Source organism: Triturus cristatus, chromosome 4_1, assembly GCF_964204655.1.
Source record: "Triturus cristatus chromosome 4_1, aTriCri1.1, whole genome shotgun sequence".
NCBI classification, from domain to species: domain Eukaryota; kingdom Metazoa; phylum Chordata; class Amphibia; order Caudata; family Salamandridae; genus Triturus; species Triturus cristatus.
In genome coordinates, this window is record NC_140585.1 from 293192074 (window position 1) to 293211811 (window position 19738).

Below are 19738 nucleotides of genomic sequence, written 5' to 3' on the forward strand. Positions count from 1 at the left end.
CTGAAATCACATAAGAAAGGCATAGTCTCACATAAATGTTCAGAGAACCCAGTGTGCTGAGCGTCACTGAGGTGAGAAAGTCCTGAGATAGCCTCGATGACATTGACCTGGGCTCAACCTGATTCCGGGAGGAGGTAACGAGGGGGGGGGGGTAAAATCGGGGAGGATGGAAGAGGTAGGATGAGGTTGTGCATTATCAAGGGGCTGTAAGGTGCCTGAAGGGGTAGGTTGAGGTGGAGCATTATCAAGTGGCTGTAGATTGTAGGAAGAGGTCGGTAGTAGTGGAGCATTATCAAGGGGCTGTGGAGTGCAAGTTTGTGCGTTTCGGCGGCGGCTATCGGTTCGGGAAGGCACGGTAGAGGTCTTTTAGGAGACTTTTGAATGGTATAAAGGAAGTGATAGTCCTGATATCAGCTGGGATGGAGTTCCAGATTTTTGGTGCGTTTCCCGCAAAAGATCGTGCAGCAGTTTTTTGCTTGCGTGTTTTCATGGGGATGAGTAGCATGGTATTGGAGCTCCTGAGGTTTCTTGTCTGGCCAGCTCTCTTGAGTTTGGAAGCCAGGTATTCCGTTTTCCCTGTGTGCAAGGCTTTGTGTGTGAGGCAGGCAGTCCGAAAGCTGGCCCGCATTGCGACTGGGAGCAATCTTAGTTCTCTGGGTGCGGGTGATAGGTGGTCATATTTCTTAACTCCGGTGACCATTCTGGCAGCTGCATTAAGAGTTGTTTTGAGGGGGGCTAGGTGGGATCAAGCTGTACCGGTGAGGATTGCGTTCCCGTAGTCGAGTCTGGATAGCACCAGTGATTGGGTGGCTTGTTTGAGGTCCTTGGGCGGGATGAAGGGCTTGATTTTGTTGAGGCGCTTCAGATTGTGGAAGGCACTCTTTGTGGAGATCTTAATGTGATTGTTCATGTTCAGTTTCGGGTCTAGGGTGATTCCTAGAGATTTTACCGATCTAGCCAGAGTGACATTACCATTGAGGGCATCTATTGCTTTTAGCCACTCTACGATTTGAGGGTTTTCTTCTTTGTTGGAGATGAGGAGGAATTCCGTATTGTCTTGATTGAGTTTAAGGTGGTTAGCTGATAGCCAGTGTTGAATTTCTCCAAGGGTGTTGTTGAGTCTTAGAATGTCGCTGATGGAGGATGTTTCCAGGTAGATCTGGGTGTCATCTGCGTATAGATGCAAGGGAATGTTGGCTTTTTTGAGTAGGGTGGTGAGGGGTTCCATGTATATGTTGAACAGTTGAGGGGAGAGCCCTGAGCCTTGGGAGACACCTCTCCTGACGGGGTGTAGGTCGGACGTAAAGGTTTTGATTTTTACCCTTTGGGAGTGGTTGTGTAAGAAGGAGGAGAACCATTTTAGGACCATCCTGTCCGCACCTACTCTATCTTGGAGAGCCCTGGTGAGTAGATAGTGGTCAACCGTGTCAAAGGCTGCCGATAGGTCCAGGAGGATGAGTGGGCAGCTTTGGTCGGTGTCTAGGGACTTGTGGATGTCATCCACGACGTTAAGGATCGCGGTTTCGGTGCTGCAGCCTTTTCTGAAGCCCGATTGGTGGGGATCTAGCAGGTTGATGTTGTCCATGTGTTGGGTCAGTTGGAGAACGCATTTTTCAAGGATTTTAGATAGAAAGGGGAGATTGGAGACAGGTCTGAAGTTGTTCAGATCGTTGGAGTCTAGGCCTGGCTTTTTCAATAGGGGTGTGACTTGGCCGACTTTGAGGCAGTCCGGTATGATGCTGGTTTTCAAGGAGCTGTTTATGATTTCGCACCAGAGTGGGGCGAGGAAGAATTTCAGCTTTTTGGTCAATTGGGAGGGAACAGGATCGAGAACGTGGGATGCGGGCTTGGAGTAAGAGATCAGTTTGAGAATCTCATCTTCGAGTACGGGGTCGAAGGATTTCCAGGATTCCATGGGGAGCTTGTGTGTGTTGGTTTCGATTGTTCGATTGGGTTATTGCAGGAGGGATTGAGGTTGATGTCTAGCGATAACTCAATCTTGGTGACTTTTTCGTTGAAGTTGACAAATTTGTCACACAGGTCTTTGGAGGTCTGGATTGGGGCTGCTGAGGTCTTGGAAGTTTGTTGCCTGATGATGTTAAAGAATTCCTTAGGTCTGTCTTTCGCGTTGTCCAGAGCGGTGCAGAGAAAGTTTTTTTTTTCGTTGATGATGTGCTTTTTGTATTTCCTTCAGGCTGCTTTGAGTTGATCGTGAAGGCTCATAGAGGGATTGTTCCTCCATGTGGATCTAAGTTGCCTCCTTTCATCGTTAATGTCCGTGTTGAACCAGGATCTTGAAGGGGTGCTCCTGGTATTTTTTATTTTCAGGGGGGCTAATTGGTCTAGGATGGCAGTCATAGTAGTGTTGTAGTGGGACGTGAGATCTGTTGCGGAGAGACCATCTGAGGAAATGGGCAAGAGCGTGTTTTTCTTTTCTTCTAGGTCGTCCATGTTGATCTGAGTTAGGTTTCTCGTCCATGTGGGGGGGGGGGGGGGGGGTCTTGGTTGTGGGATTGGTACATGATCGGTTGCGTGATGTGGAATAGGATTAGGTGGTGGTCTGACCAGTCCACCGGTAAGATATGATCTATTGTGATTGTGTCGTGTTGGGCGATGATGGCATTCAGGGTTGCTCCTTTGTTATGGGTTTCTTCTGAGCAGTGCTGTGTGAGGTTGTTGCTGTGTAATAGCTCATTTAGGTTTTGCATTAGTGTGCTGTTTATAACGTTCCAGTGTAGGTTGAGGTCGCCTAGAATTAGGTTGTCAGTGTCTGAGTGAGCAGTGAGCAACCAGGTCTGACAGGTGTTCCGTGAACGTGGTGGTGTTGCCTGGGGGATGGTATAGGAGGTGGCAGTGTAGTGCCTTGTTGTCGCTTGAATAACTGTTGGAGGTTAGGCATTCAAAGGTGTCTATTTCTGTCACTGATAAGTTGTTATTGTGAATGATCACTAAACCCCTGCCTCTTTGGTCTTTGTTAATGATTGTAAAGCCTGGGGGTACTAGAGTATCCATGATTGGAGGCGAACAGTCGTTTAGCCAGGTCTCGGTGAGGAAGGCTATGTCTATGCTATGGGCTAGGATGGATTCTGCCATCTCTGTGGCATGTTTGGTGGCTGATCTGCAGTTTATGAGCATGCAGTTGGTAGGGGGTGTTTCTTTTTTAGGTTTCTTACTTAGGGGGCCGTGGGGATGTTGGTGAGGGAGGTTGGGGGTCTAGGGAGTTTTGGAGTGGCGTGGTCTCTTCTGAATCTGGTGATCACCTGGTTCGTGGAATGAGGGATACCCGTAGAGGGGGTGTCGTACGAGGAGGCTAGCTCTGCAGCTTCGTCCAAAGACATAGCCTCCGTGGTACTATTGGGTCTCATAGTGCGACTCGAGAGGGGGGGATGGGATCCAGCTGGGTCGTGTGGTCTTGTCGAGCCTTTGGAGTGGGGGGGGGGGTTGGAGGTGACGAGAGTACAGATGGGGTTTTTAGGGGGCTTGCGAAGTGTAGCAAGGTTGGTTAGGATTTTGTTGAAACCCTGTATTATAGCGGCTAGTTGAGCAGGGAAAGGCGTTGTCCTGTCTCTTCTGGGTTCTGAGCGGGGTCCTTCCAAGGGGGAGAAGACCTGACAAAGTTGTGTTGTCGTCTAGTAGTTGTTGTGTTGTCTGTGAGGGCTTTCGGATGGGAGGTGGGGTGCAGAGGGTCAGTTTGCATCATTGCATTCTTTTGCAGGGGGGTGTAGGATGGTGGTTGGAGACTGTATATTGTGGTCGATCGGTGTTCTTTGGGGGAGGTTGTGCGCGGGGGTTGTTTGCGGGGACGATTCAACGGGGGAGGGGATTTCCTACATTTGGTATGGTGCTGCCCCACCATTACATCATATGGCTGGAGCTGCTACCACAACTCCGCCGTGCATCAGGGTGGGTAGTATCACATACAATTAAACAATGTTTATTGGGGCTCCTACCTCACAACCCTAGATTGAAATTGAGCAGACTATTTACTATGTTGGGCCTCATAGTGGCAAAAAGACACATTAGCTATCATTTGGATGGCGGTGAGGCCCCTCACAAGGGAAGCATGGGGAAGAGAATCATTGGAGTGGGCAGCAGTGGAGGAGGCGCATATAAGGAAGACATGTACAGATGCTAAGGTAGCCGACGTTTTGCTTACTTGGGACGCCATGGCCCAGGTGTTATTGGAGCACGGGACAGGGATCAGCCCACTACAGGCACCCAGACCATACTAGTGGAAAGATACCCTGATTGAAACAGTGACTGGGGAATCGGGTTGAGAACATCCATACTCTTTGCATGTTGGGATTATGCGTAAATAGGTTGGCAGAGAAGAAATTGATAATATTTTCGGAATGTTAATTGTCGTAATGGAGGTTTGGGGTGAGGGTGGGTTAGGGAGGGAGGGACCTTTATGCTATATTTATTGTTAAATTGATTTTGTGGAAGTGTAGACTATTGACCGCCATGCCTAAATATATTTTAGTTGGACGTCGCTGTTACTAAGACAGTTGCGGACTATCACTATATCATATGCATCCGGAACAATTGTTTATTTCGCCTTTTTAATTTTTTTTTCAGTTTCACTGTATGGATAAATGTAACCGGTGTCTGTTTGGCAATGTATGACTTTGGTACTGTAAGTTGTAATACACTCATTTTGAAATGTCAAAAAAGAAATAATAAAAAAAAACAATGGACATAGAGCACATTTTTCAGCTTAGATAAGAAGGTTCTCATGAGAACTTTCCTTCATGTTGCTATGGACGATAAAATGTTTTACTATACACGAGCAGGAATATTTACCATGGGCATCGAGAGGAGAAGCAAAGGAACAACCCCATCAGATGAGCGGTTTCCATTGGAGGAGAATTTCTAATCAAAATTGTGTGTTTTTTAATTAATGAGTGTTCCTAGCTAGTTAGGCAGATCGGATTCTGAATTCAGTTCGGACCCGATCAGATCGCAGAACTCTCTCGCATTTCTCTGACCCTTACTTGGGACTCATCTAAGAGACTTGATTTATTCTTTCTCTTTGATACTGACAGCTACTGTTAAAAGTGACTTTACTCTCTACCGATCTAAATTTATTTCAGATCAATGCTACTGCAACAATCATTTTATTCTTTATTGATATTTTAATGGTTTCTACTGCAACTGGGGTAACTCAGCTGACTTTCCAGAATGACTATGTGTAGCTCTATTTGCTCTTTTCCAGAAAAAGACATTTCCATGGGTTCTATTATATGGTAGATCAGGCTTTTAGTTAGTTTAGTGACAATTTTCCTCTACGGAATACTCTGATTTATGCCTGTCACTAATCAATCTTTTATTTGATATTTCTGTAAACTGACCAAAAATGATATTAATCCTTTAAGATAATTAAAGGTTTTGAAAACTTTACCAACCTCTCATCATTGACTGAACCTTATGAATCTCACAGTTGATATATGCATGACTTGTATTCTCGTTCCAGCTCCATTCCAACACAGTGGCAAAAGTCAATTTACTTATCAGGAAGCCATCAGGATTTCCACGAGACGAGATCTGTAAGTCTTAGTGACCCCTGAAGAAATATCCTGAGATTTCCCGCAATAACAGGACCCTCCTATGAATCTACAGCATAAGTAGACATGCTAAACTTGCTGCCATACATTTAGTATTTCTTATATGCTAGTTTTATGCAAATCACAGATGTAAGAATTAGCATAATGAATACCGCTGCAATAAAGAATATTATGAGAATGAACAAAATATAAACCCAAAATTAGTCTTAAACTCTCTATTTGCCTCACATCCTGATGTTATTATTCATCAGTGCCTGGGACGATGGGCACCTCTCCGCCTTGCTCTCACTTTCATTCTACTTAAGGCAGCCTATGCCACGGCCGTGCGCAGTGGGCATACCCATCTGCGCCTGTCCGCATCCAGCACCAGCTACACTGCCCGTTTATCCACATGCTGCCCTCAGCTGAGCTCTTACCCTAGGGAGGCACTTTTGCCTTATAGATTCAGTACCTGCCACCACCATCTGAGGCCTTTTAACCTTGAACAGATCGCTATATTTGCAACTCTTGAGGCTTGGTGTTGAATGGTTCACTGGGGGAATTTTAAGGCGGACCATACACCCACTGTACTGTACTGAGTTGCATGCTACACTGGCTTCATCTCCCTCTGACGAACAGCCTTTATATAGGGCCTGTCTCATCAACTGCAGATCACTCCCTAAACATTCCTTTGATGTATTTTATTATCGGACAGTTTCTGGGATTTTATGTTTTTAACTGAAACCTAGATGAAAGAAACATTGGCACCTGATTTAGCTTTAGCCATCCCACCAGGATAACATATTTTATGCGCCACCCGGGAAGGAAGTAAAATGGGAGGAGGCGTTGCTGTCATTTTCAGGGACTCTTTCGAGGGATCCTCAACTCCACTGAGGTAAATAGGTTATCTGGAGGAACTTACTTTTAGTTTGAAATTATCACCCACTTTTTCCTTATCAAGACTGCTTATATATAGACCCTCGACCCCAATTGCCCAAATCGATGTTTCTCTCAACTGTTTGATACTATCACCCAGCTTTCCTTGAAGCATTCTAATTTCACCATTCTTGGGGATTTTGACATACATGTTAAAGATCCCAATAGATCTGATGCCGCCCAGCTTAATCTCACCCTGGCAGGTATGAATCTTCCACAATTGATCTGGTTCCCGACACTTAAGGCGGGACACACTCTTTTTAAAAAAAAACAACTCTTTTTATTATAAGAACTTCGACAACACGGCATAAGTTCACAGAGATACAATATAGGCAGTGGCATACACAAGGAATCATCAGTACACAATATACTTTTATCGTTGGACTCACGGGGAGGGGAAATATCCGGGTCACTCTGTCGGGGGGGGGGGGGCACAAATCTCGCCTCGGTACATGTACCAGGGGGTCCATACCTTAGACCACTTCCGGGGGCATCCCCTCGCAATGTAAACAGATTTTTCAGCGGGACACACTTGACCTGATCTTTTTTAATATAGTCAATCTGCAAATTTTTCCAGCAGAGCGCCTTATCTGGTCGGATCGTTTTCTTGTTTCTTTCTCCTTCTATGTGGTGCTACACCCAAAGAAGCCAAATATACATCTGGTGCTGACTGCAAACTCGCATAACATTTTGGAAGAGCCCTTATCACAGACATTACAATCCCCCACCTACCCCCTTTAAAAGGCATTCTTGACACAGATGTGGCCTAGTTTAACGAGTGGATAACCAATGCCCTAGATTGTATGGCACCACTGAAAGTGCACGTGGCATAAAGGACTAAGCCCTCGGCCCCTTGGTTCTGCCCTCTGTTAAGGGAAGAAAAGAGTCACTGTAAAAAAATTAAAAAATGGAACACGACTGGAGAACGTCTTATTGTCTTGAGACTAAGATTATATACAAAGAGGCACTCAGCAAATTATCATGCAGAACGATGAGATAGTACTTTTTCCCCGTGTGTAGCGGCAGCTTCTAATAAGTCTTGTAAAGTTTCAAAAATTGTTCAGTCGCTCCTTTCCCCTGATGCCACACAAAGCAGCTTTAGTCCATCTCAGGAATTCTGAAATGATTTATCTTCCTTTTTCACCAAGAAAATCCAAAAATCGCATGCAACTTTACCCCCACCCACTGCCCTTGCTACGCAGGCAAACCATCCACATCTCTCCTTACCAACTTTCCACAATCTCTGATGAAGTTTCTTTAAATGAACTGGAGGAATGCAAATCAGGCTCCCCTGCAGATTTTTGCCTACCCCAAATACTTTGATCTCCCATATTATTAACCCTGTGCTTAATAAAATATGCAATACCTCCTTGGATGTAGGTTTATTTCCCTCTAATTGGAAACAAGCTTTCCTTCTGTCCCTTCTCAAGGAATCTTATACAGACCCCACCATCCTGAGTCATTTTACAGCTTTTTCCCTTCTACCAGTACCTGCTGAAATCCTAGAGAAACTGGTAAATCGCCAGTTATTTCCTTTTTCTGGAGACGAATGGACTAAGTCATGACTCACAATCAGTCAGGTTTTAGAACTGAATCTGCACTATTGAAGGTCACTAAGTATATTAAATAGAACTTGGATGGGGGATGCACAGCTATGGTGGTTCTGCTGGATCTCTCAGCAGCGTTCGATGCGGTCTCGCATGCCACCCTTCAAGGTAGGCATTCCAGACTAGGCTCTCTAATGGATAAAATCTTTCTTGGAAGGTAGATTTCAACTGGTGCATCTCCATCCTCTTTCATCTCTACCTGAACCCTTTTTATATGAAATTCCTCAAAGCTAAGCCCAGAGCCCGAGACTAATTTATCTCGCTCCTTTGCTGGTTTGATTGAATCATGGGATGTGCAGGTGATAACATATGCGGATGAAACCCAGCACTTATTATCCTTTAAGGAGCCTTCAGACATTGCTCAACAAACTTAAGGAGTGCCTTAAATGAGTTTCCATATGACTGGACAGAACCCTGATAAAACAGGAGTTATGTTTTTTTGGCTCTAGTGATCCTCGCACCCCTTGCCTTTGGTGACCTGAGGAACTAAATTCTCGCCTCGTTCCCTCCACCTCTGCTAGAAATTTAGGTATAGTCTTTGACTCGGCCCTCTCCTTTTCTACTCAAATTAAGCAGGTATTTTCTGTGTGTTTCGCCAAACTTAAATCTCTAAGGAAGCTGCTGCACCTAGTTCTGGAGACCACATACAAAAAGGTGGTTCACACTTTAGTAACCTCCCATTTAGACTATGCCAGCAGTCTCTATTTGGGCCATCCTGCTTTTTTGACCCGAAGACCTAAATCATCCAAAATGCAGCAGCAAGACTTGTCTGTAGAGTTCCTCTCCAGCTGTCTATTACTCCCATCTGAAGCTGCTACACTGGTTGCCAGTTTAGAGCTTTCGCAGGAGAAGGTCCATCTTATCTGAGAAATCGACTCTGCCCTTATAAGCAACATTGATCACTCAGGTCTAATAACCTTTGTCTAATGCATGTTCCTAAATTTTCTGAGATCAGATTGGGAGGAAGCTCCTTTCCGGTTCTGACGGCCAAACTCTGGAACTCTCTCCCACTCAATCTTCGTAAGGCTCCTTCAGTGTCAATCGTTAAGAGTTAAAAATCTTTCTATTTGACAAAGATTAGCCCTCAATGATGGATGCAGCTTGCTGTAAATCTTCATGAGCATCGGGACGCTTCTTTATGAAGCAGTGTGCACTATACAAACGTCTATGATTGATTAATTTATTTTCCAAGTCATGTAACATCCCCACACCTGCTTACTAGATGGTCTTCAACTTAATGTTCCAGCAGACAGCCAAGTCTTCCAGCAATGGTTTATCTCTCTGCCCCTCCATAATTTGGGAGAGTGTATATATCTTTTCCTCCTTAATACATCCATGGAGGAGCCGAGTTAACTCACTCAGAACCCCGCATTTGCAACACCAAGCTGACAATGTTTTTTTAAGAATTAGGAAGTGCAGAAGCAAAAGCTCTTTTTTTTACTTTTGAGCCCTCTTAGAATGTAACTGAAGGCCAGTTTGCAGAGGGCCTTCATTTTGGAGCTCCAGCCACTGCTGCATCCAGCAGGAAAATGGAACAGTCCCCTTTAGATGAAGCAACGTGGAACAGGAGAAATGTGGCAGCTTTACACTAAACATTTTGTAGACTCCACAAACTAAAGAAAATAAACTCCTTTTAATTTTGAGGGCTTATTTTGAAGCCTACCCCATTTCTAAGAGAACACAATTAATATGCCATGTACTGTACAAGCATAGACCATAATAATATGCATTAAGGCCTTTAAGGCCTACCACAGAAAAGAGTGTTGCATATATTGTGTGCTTCGGATTTCACTAATTTTTATTGGAAAAATATAAAGACAATCTGATAGCCGGAACAGGAAATCCAGTAGTGCAGCATCAAATAAACCATGACCTTGGCAGTCACCTGACAACCAATTTTGTATTAGTTACCACCACACTGAGACACAAAGAGTTAACGGCTATTTCCAAAGCTATAGAACAGTAATGATATGGGGTAAAAATCAAGGCAGGGTAATGGGACGGGTTGGGAAGACAGAAAGAAAAGAACAATGTATTATTGGGGGCTGGGCTGAATGCCGTACCCTTGCGGAATTTTCAGGTGGGTGGTGGGGTCCAAGAACAGGGGGGCTCCAGGACTGGCCTTGGGGTGTGGGGGCAGGGCTTCTCATGACATGATAGAGCTAAGTCACTTGGTTTAGGTTGGCATTTTAGATTTGGGCACACCACCGGGGGCTAGGGACTGTCCGTAGTTAGTAAGAGAGTAATTTCGTATATTTCTGGTTTCATTTGCTTCAATGGCCATGACATGATAGAGCTAAATCACTTAGTTTAGGGTGCCATTTTAGATTTGGGTACACCACAGGATGGTAGGGAATGTTCGTATTTAGTAAGAGAGCAATAACGTATATTTCTGGTTTCATTTGCTTCAATTGGTACATGGCACGTTAAATTCTTGGCAATGACTTTGCCTGAGAGCGCCAAGAAGGCTCTGCAGGTGCTGCGGCCCTGTAACAGGAAAGCGACCAATAAGACGATCCGCGGTAGGATTAGCGACGGATGTAATGGCCTGCTCGTCCCGCAAAGTGTGAAGGAGTACGGTAAGGGCAGGTCGGGTCCCTGGGGGTAGGGAGGCTTAGCTGTCCCGGGCCGCGGTGCCCTGTAAGTCTGTCACAGGCTGTAGGAGCCGTGTGCTTGTCAGGTAGGTAAGAGGCACTCAGCGCCTCCGTTAGCGGTATGCGGGTGGAGTCTGCAGGGCAAGGGGCGGGCTGCTGCTGTTTCTTGTTTTGCTGCGGCCCACAGTGCCAGAGGCTGCGTGTCCCGGGGAGGTGTGCACCTTTCTTGCAAGGCCTTACCTGGTATTGCTAGGCCTGCACTGGTGGTCCGGCCTGGTGAATGCCACAGGTTCCCAGTGGCAAGGTATGTTGAGCAGCTGGGGAGGGGCATGCCGCAGGACAGTGGTGTCTATTTGCCTTCCCAGGTCCCTGTGGTGCACTCGGTTGTCTAGTTGGGGCAGGAGACTTTGCAGGATGGAGGTCCCAGCAGGTGGGTATGGTGTTACGATGGGCCCCAGAGTGTGGGGGGACTGGCAGTGCAGGGCCTTGGTAGCACCAGCCAGAGGTTTGAGGCAGGGTCCTCAGATGTGGAGAGATCCAGTCATTTGGGATGGTCTAGTGCGGCCTGGCGACCCCGTTCTGAAGACAGAGTGCACGTCTGTGCAGACAACTCTCGGACAGCGTTAGTCCCATCATCCGCATGGCACAGACTGGGTTGTGTACCTAGCTGGTAGGAGTTTGACTATTCTCAGAACTCATATAATGCGCAATTTGGCGACAGGGGAGTTGCGGAGGGTGAGGTGTCTAGTACCAGCCCGGATGTTGGTGGAAGGTGACAGATTCGAGGTACTACTAATTGGTAGAGGAGTCTTGGTGTTTTACAGTTGGCTGCCGATAACCCAGCGAGAGCAGTGTCTGTTCACAAGGATACCTCGACATCAGGCATAATGCCTTTGGAGCGGCCAGGTAAGGTGTCTAGCGTGGCGGGCACTGTGGGCGAGGGGGCTGGAGACAGGGATTCAGGCAATAGAGATGACGATACAAATGGGCACCGGTAAGGGTATGGACATGGGTAAACAGAAGTCTGCTGGTGGGGAGAATAGCGAGGCGCAGGAGTCTGGGATGTCAATAGCAGTGGGGAGGACACAACACCAGCAGACAACAAAAAGAGAGTAAAGAGGTGAAGCGCAAAAGGTTGCCGTACATGGGCATTACGCAGTCCCTTGGGGCACATTTGATGTTAAGTACCAAGGAGCGTATTTAGAAAAGGGGGTACATAGAGTTATTTGAGCTGTTGCATAGATAAGTGCGGGCTTAAGAAGGTTCTAAAGAAGAAGAGTATGAGTTGTCCAATAGGCCCAGAGGGCCAGTTAATATAGAGAACTGGACAGCAGCGTTTCTCAATTTTGCAAGGGTTCACTGCGAGAAGTATTTGTGGTGCGAAAGTTACATTAGGGGGTGGGCTGGGGTCAGGTGTGATAAGAAGTTCAGGGCTCGCTTTGCAGACGAAGAGGAAGGGATCTAGGGACAATTGGATAACGTTTTATTATTAGACTATGACACACAAAATTCCAGCCCCATCAACTTATACAGCGAGTGGCTGTCAGGTTAAATACAAGCCCTTTAGAGGGCGCCCCACCCCGGCAGGTGTGGGAGCAGTAGGACGGGGTCAGGCGAGGAGTGGAGGGGCATGTTAGTCTTACAACAGGGGGAAATGCAAGCGGGAACACTGCAAGTATTGACATGAGTGTTCAAAGAGCGGCGGGAAGCACCCCCTCACCCAGTATGGTCTCCAGGGAGGAGCCTTTGGGCAGCAGGTGGGCAAAGCAGGCCACTGGACAGGTTCTAAAGACTGCGTCAGGGGCATGGATCAGAATCTCATGGGAAAAGGCATGCACACCAGTTAAAGTGGAAAGGTTCACATTTTGGCTGGATTTGGTGGGCAGGGACGGGAATTGGTGTTGGTAGGTTTTCACTTTGGTTTCCATTCGTATTAAAATGGTCCCAGGATGAGACAGTGGACAGAGAGCTTACGGTCAGTGAATTGACAAGAGGAGTTTGTGTGGGGCAAGCTGTTGAAGGATGTGAAGGAAGGGAGGATGGAGGGGGGGGGGGGGTTTGGACTAGCCACTAGAGAATTTGAGGGTCTCCCTAGTAGAGATGGTCCCCAAGAAGGAGGCTGGAGAGTTTCGCCTGATTCACCATTTGTCTTGGCCAGAAGGTTTGTCAGTGAATTATTGCATCAAAGAGGAGTGTAGTAGAGTGCATTATGCATCAGTGGATTCAGCAGTGCATTTGGTGTATGCCACGGGTCAAGGGGCGCTGATTAAAGGGTGGTGGTTAACTCTGCTCCGCCAGCGGAGTTTTAGATATCAGCACTCCATTTAGAGTGCAAAGTTTTAAAAAACTCTGCACTCGCAGCGGAACGGATGTATCCGGACCGAGGACAGGAGTCTACGACTTACCTACCTCCCAAATGGTGCCCTGCTCCTGCTGCTGGCTGCACTCTGCTTCCGCTGCTCTGGCTCAGATATTTCAAATAACAGGAAGAGCTGCATTGCATGAAGGCATGCCTGACCCGATGAAATCCCATGATCGGGTCAGGCATTCCTTCACGCAGTACTCCATGAGCACTGCGGTTCTTTCCGGTAATTGAATTCCCGGAGCAGCGGAAGCTGAGTGCAGCCAGCAGCAGGAGCAGGAAGGAGGGCAGTGGCGGCTAGGAGACTGGTGGCTGGGCTGACTGCCATGGACAGCTGGTGCCGCCATACCCACCCACCAAGGTGGAGGCTCAGGACAGGTAAGGTCAGGCCCTACTACTTTTTTTTAGTAAAAACTTTTTATTGTAAAAAGGCACAGATTCATGGTTGCAGTAGTACAGAGGGGTATAACATTCCGGTAACACATCGTATCGAAGTGCATTCTTACAGTTATTAAGGATTGAGGGGGTCTCCCGGTCTGGTTTTCCTCGCTTGATCGTCTGTGGGTGATGTACAAATTTCTCCTCTATAGGCATTCCAGCCTCCCCATTTTTGATCCCACTTTTTAGAGCAACCTCTTTGTTTGTAGACAGTTTTCTCAGCAATCATACATTTGTCCTACAACTTAAAGGGTGCAGGGGGAGTGCGGGGGTTTGGGGGGCAATGTCTGGTGTACTACTAATTGGTAGAGGAGTCTTGGTGTTTTACACTTGGCTACCGATAACCCAGCGAGAGCAGTGTCTGTTCACAGGGAGACCTTGACATCAGGCAGAATGGCTTTGGTGCGGCCAGGTAAGGTGTCTAGCGTGGCGGGCACTGTGGGCGAGGGGGCTGGAGGCAGGGATTCAAATAGAGAGGGAATAAGAACTTCAGCTATCAAAAGGTAGGTATGTTCGGGGGGGGAGACAATGTATGGTGTAGGTAACTTCAACAGGCCACGGAACTCCGTGGAATTTCACGGACTTTTCCAGTAACTACGTGAAATTCCGTGTGGTACAACTCCCCAAGCTCTGCCCCGGGTTAGAGCTGATGGCGAAATGTGACGTCAAATCTGCTTTATGCTGGATGCCAGTCCACCCTGTGGATTTACGAGTTGCTGGGAATACAGTTTGGGGGAATGTTTGTTGTGGACAAGGCTCTCCCAATGGGATGTTCCGTTTCCCTTTTCTTTGTTTGAAACATTCAGTAATTTTCTGCAAAAGGTTTTCATACATATGTCAGGGAAGGTAGCCCTAACCCACTATTTGGATGATTTTTTTTCATGGTAGGAGCAGGGCACACCGGGGGCTACCAGGAGAGTATGCAGTTTCAGGAGTTGGTGGCAGATCCGGGGATTCCTTTAGCGCAGGAAAAAAACAGTTGGTCCAGTGCAGGTGATTACCTTCTGGAGTACTGAATTGGACAATGTCAAGATGGAAATCAGGCTGGTGGATGAAAAGAAGCAGTTTTGCATAGAGTTGCTGGACAGGATATTGGACAGAAAGAAGGGTCAGGTGAAAGATATTGAGATCCTGCTGGGTCATTTGAATTTTGCGTGCAGGGCAGTGCGAGCTGGGAGGACTTTCTGCAGGAGGCTGGGTTGGGCTTTGGCTGGCACATTCCTCCCACACTACTGTGTCCTCCTCAGAGCAGGAGAGAAGGAAGGCCTATGCCGTCGGAGAAAATTACTTGATGAATGCAATGGCGTCCCCATGGCAGTTGTAGGGGAGCAGAGGGAATGGTCTGTCGAGCTGTTCTCTGATGCAGTAGGCGGACATGGTTTTCGCATTTTTTGACCGGTCCAGAGGCATGAAAGAGAGGGGGGCGGAGCATTCCTTTCTTGGAGTTTTTCCCTCTGGTGCTTGCAGTGTGTCTATGTGGCCACCACTTTGCAAACAAGTCTGTTCTGTTCAATATGTCCATGGTGAGTATTGTCAACCGTCAATCCGCATATGATCCCATGATCTGGCAATTGCTATGGGTTTTTGAGTTGGAGTGTTTCCGCACGAACGTTTGCTATAAAGAGCGTCATACTGCTGGAGTCAACAATGACATTGTGGGCGCTCTCTCGTTTTCAGTGGTCGAGGTACAGTGGGCTTGCATCGTGGCCTGACGAGACGAAGACAGTGATGTCAGTGCATTTGTGGTCCGTGAGAGAGAGCGTGTGATGCAGCTCATCTTTGGCTCTTTGTCAGAATCTACCCGTAAGGCGTACAGGCTGGGAAGGGATGAATTTGTGAAGTCAGTGGCAGTGCGGCATAGCAACAGGGAGGACAGTCATGATCGGCAGAATGATGTGATACATTTCATTATGTCCCTCATTCGAATTGGTTTGTCAGCTGTTACTATAGCCGGCAAGTTGTCCCGGGTGATGGGGAGGTGCATTCTGGAGGGTTGTTCCAGGGAACGGGGCACGGGAGGGAGCGAAGCCCTGATTACTCTGGTCATTTTATAGCAGGTGATTGGCATGTTGCCGAAGGTGTGTCCTAATGAGTGGGAGACACAATGCTTTTCCATAATTATGGTGTGGCTGTTTTTTGGTGCATTCATGGTTGCAGCGGTCATAGGATCCAGGTTACAAAACGGCGTTTGTTGGCAAGACGCGAGCAACCTGGGGGGAGGGGTGGGGGGGGTGAGTGCAATTGTGGCTTCCCAAATCCAGAATGGATGCAGTCAGGTAGGAGCAGCTGAGTGACGATGATCGCTCTATCCAGACAGGTGTATCTTCCCTTAGGGATGGTGGGTGGCACTAAGCGGGCAAAGGAGGGGACGCGGTGACATTTGCCGGCATGAGGATGATTCGCGCTTTACGGCATCACGGGTGTTGGGGGTTTTGAGGAAAAAGCTGTACTGTGCTAAGGAATTTGGGACTCATTCCCTCAGGATTGAGTTGCGGTGGACATCAGACATGCGGGGCGATGAGGATTCAATTGCTATCAGCGCTATTTGTGACCTAGCTTGGTTTTCCACAACTCACATTAAAATGACTTATTTTCCTAGGTTGCATTGCAGGACAGGGTAGAGGGCACATTGAGGTCTGGATCTGTGGGCAAACCTTTGTAAAATGGGTAGCAAAACAAGCCGACAACAGGAGAGGGGGCCGTCGGTTGGGGCTGCCAGATAAGGTGGTCCAACTAAAATGGTTTGGCAAAGGGGGCATGAGATGGCACCAATTGTTGCCCAAACTAAATTTGCTGAGAAAGGGCTGTCCCTGCCCCGATGTCCGTAAAGAAATTGGCGCTGGTAAAATGCATGAAACAGGACTTGAAAAAGGGTTTTGGTCTGGTACAACAGTGGTTTAGACAGAATGGATGCCAAGAAGTGTTTGGCAAGGAACAGAGGAGAAACCCGGGGCAATATTCAGAGCTCGCAGGAAGGGTAACAGAGAGTTGAAAACTTTTTGCAAAGCCAAAGGTTTAATCTTTTTGGAGCATGGCAATATCAAATATGAGATTACATTTTTTTCAGAGATGACTGGGTACATCTGTCTCTTTTTGGTACTGAGTTGTACTTGATGCAGATTTGCGGTGTTTTGGCTGAGATGCTACATTTGCCAGTAGGGATGTAAACAATGGTACAGAGGCGGGTGGGAGTTTAGTACATAACATTAAAAGTTATTGCAGGAAACGTTGGCCATGTTCAGACCTAGTTGAAGGTTGGGGGGAGGTTATGAAAGAAAGAAGGATCGACCTTGGGCCGTGGGGGCGAAGCTTCCCATGACAGGATAGAACTAAGGCACTTGGTTTAGGGAGCCATTTTAGATGTGGGTACACCCCAGCTGATAGGGACTGTCAGTAGTTTTCCCCACCCTCCCTCCCTGATAACATTTAATGAGGCAGGTGCCTTTTTCAGTGGTCGGTTTTGTGGTGATTTTGTTGCTATGAGCAGGTGCTTGGGGGTTTGGTACAAAACTTTAAAAGTTAATGCAGGAAATGTTGGACATGTTCAAACACAGTTAAAGTTTGGGGGGGCTATGAATGGAATGAGATGACAACAGTGATGTATGCACAAGATTTGGATGTGGGGGGTTTGAATGAGGAGAGCTGTGTTTGGACTTTGGTAGGTCTTGTGGGGAAGGGTTTGCCTAGGGGAGAGGGGAGGGGTTTTGTGGATACTTATGAAGATGTATAATGAGGCCACAGTGATTTCACTTCAGTATGTAAGGCTTAGAGCCAAGGGCTGTTTAAGTCGTGCACCTGTTTCATTAAAGCAGGCTTTTTCACACATTATCACGTAGCCAATTGTTCGTGGAATTACCGTCCCGCCCAATCACATCAAAATTAAGCAAGGCTACGAAACCTGCCCTCCACAAAGCACACTGTGTGCAACTTAAGACAAATTTGAGCTACATAACACAGCTAATAACACAAAATATAATGCTCATGTGTTGCAACCATCAGCTGGGGCGCTCTTGATTCCTTCCAAAAAGGTACTTGGGGCCACAGAAGAGGTAACACCCATTGCTAGAATCCTCTTTTACACTTCTGAAAATCAACACTGTCTTTCCTGTGTCAATGCCTTCATGTCTGGGAACATGAGGATACTCTTTTTGTAGTATTGGAGATACTGATTTGTCACCATTATTATCTTCAGGATTGATACACTTTACTCTGGCTCAGATAATACTACTACTATCATGCCACCAGAGGGGGAGATTGAGGATGTGAATCTTGTGGGTGGGAAACACCAAAGTTTCTTCAACAGCAGACTAGTAAAGTAGGGTGGAGATCAAATATTCCAAAATTAAGGCACTCAGAACTCCGAAATTAGCTGCAGGACGAAAAAAGAAAACAAAGCATGGATATCATCTCCCTCCCGAGAGTTCTCCAGCACCTTCAACTTCCCTTTGAGTGTCATCAGGGCTTCAATAGAGCTCCATCAAACTTCTTCCAGTTCCTGGAGCTCTGAGGTCACTGCACCCACCACCCCCTCTATGATCCACCATCATATCTCCACCAAGGCCACTCCAGGCATACAGCCCCCCACTTATTCCAGAAATCTATCATCACCATACTTCATTTAAGCTGCTCCAACTCACGATCATTTCTTGTCCGCCCTTCAAGAGTTCTTCAGTCCCTTCTGGCTTCTTGATTTTGTAGTAAAACAAAATCCTGATTGTGATCCTACATTGGTCTCCCTGAAATCCTGCAGGTTATCCAGCTGGATAGTAGTTATCGTGCAGTAACCTAGCCCCACGCATAGACTGCAGAGGAGCTGCTCTGACTCCGGGCTTCTCCACCACAACTTTTCCTTCGCTACTGAATAATTTGGCTTCCAGCGATAGAGAGGGTCTATGTTAAACCCCTTGTTGCTTCACTTCCAGGAGGACCTCAATGCTGTGGTTTCCTTCCCAGCCAACTCCAGTGCCCCGTTCTCACTAGCAGTGCTGTAGCAACCGAGATCTTCTCTGCACAGCAACTGTTATCTCGATTTCATGACAGCACACGTGTCCTCTCCTCATACTACTTCCCTTACAATCATGGGAAAGCTACAGTCCCAGACTGGATTCCTATCACTCTTCCCATTAGCACCACCTCATGGTCAGACTTATCATCTGCCAAGCCCTGAAGACAGCTGCAGTGAGGCGAGAAGAAAGGCTGGATCTGGAGCTCAGAAGAACGGAGCTATAAAGCACATTCCCAACTCTCTTGCACTTCATGTTTCAGCATCTTACTAAAAAAAGAATACAACTGATGTATATATTGTGAATTAGGCATGTTGAAGGCTTTGGAGTATGATTTTTGTTATTATTCAGCATTAATACACTAAGCCGCTTGCACAAAATGAAAAGTCTTATTTGACAGGATTATGCACTTTGAGATATTCAATTTCTTGAACTAACTTTCACCAAACAAAACATACGCAGAAAGCTATGATCCCTATGGCAATGGCAACATATAATGATGTGATAATTATGATGATTGAATGTTCTGCAATCGCAAATCTATTTGTTTCTTGATCACCTGCAAAGTAAAAATAATCAAAGTTATTGATGCCATATTGATTTCCTGTACACAACTGATCAAATAAACTTAAATCTTGAAAAATGTTCCATCACTTAACTGTTTTAAGGAACTTATATCATATATAGTCCCACATATCTTTGATTGCAGACACTGTTATTTAAGTTCAGGGGTAATCTTGCCACTTTTGGCCCCTCAATTTGTTGAACATTATTAAATATAATTTGCGTTGGTACATTTTGTAAATGTATTTTGATTTCTAATGACCAAAAAGTGATTGCAGTAATGCTTTTTAACAGACACATTACTTACTTTCGGTAACGCCTTATCTTGTAGACATTATCTAGCCACAGATTCCTTACCTTTGAACTTCTAAGCTTCAGGCTGGATCCGGATGATAGCAGTACCACAGGGCGCAGATAGGTGCGTTGGTCAACTCTGCGTGATGTCATCAGGTTCGTCGTCATCCGCATCATCTGTATAGGCGACACGCTGATGTCAGTACGTTTTATGACTTTCCGTGCCAGAAGCGGAGCCATGAAGTGACTTACCGTGGTGTGCCAAAAACAACTAGGGCCCTGAAGTGGAAACAGCCCTGACACTAAACCAATCCGCAGTGCGGGAAGGATGGGTGAGTCGGTAAAGAATCTTCGACTAGATCATGTCTCTAGCAGATAAGGCGTCACCGAAGTTAAG

The 19738-nt window shown here is 46.5% G+C and overlaps 1 protein-coding gene across 10 annotated transcripts in view; it reads right to left on the bottom strand.

The window, feature by feature from the left end:
* Window positions 1–18779: 18779 nt before the first annotated feature.
* The window catches only part of LOC146854316 (V-set domain-containing T-cell activation inhibitor 1-like), a 144743-nt gene continuing 143784 nt past the window's right edge, over window positions 18780–19738 (bottom strand). For all 10 annotated transcript variants that reach the window (XM_085652119.1, XM_085652123.1, XM_085652124.1 and 7 more), the window contains one exon: window positions 18780–19042. In XM_085652119.1, the coding sequence (XP_085508245.1) occupies window positions 18924–19042 (119 nt within the window). In that variant the 3' untranslated portion in view covers window positions 18780–18923. The remainder of the gene's footprint in view (window positions 19043–19738) is intronic.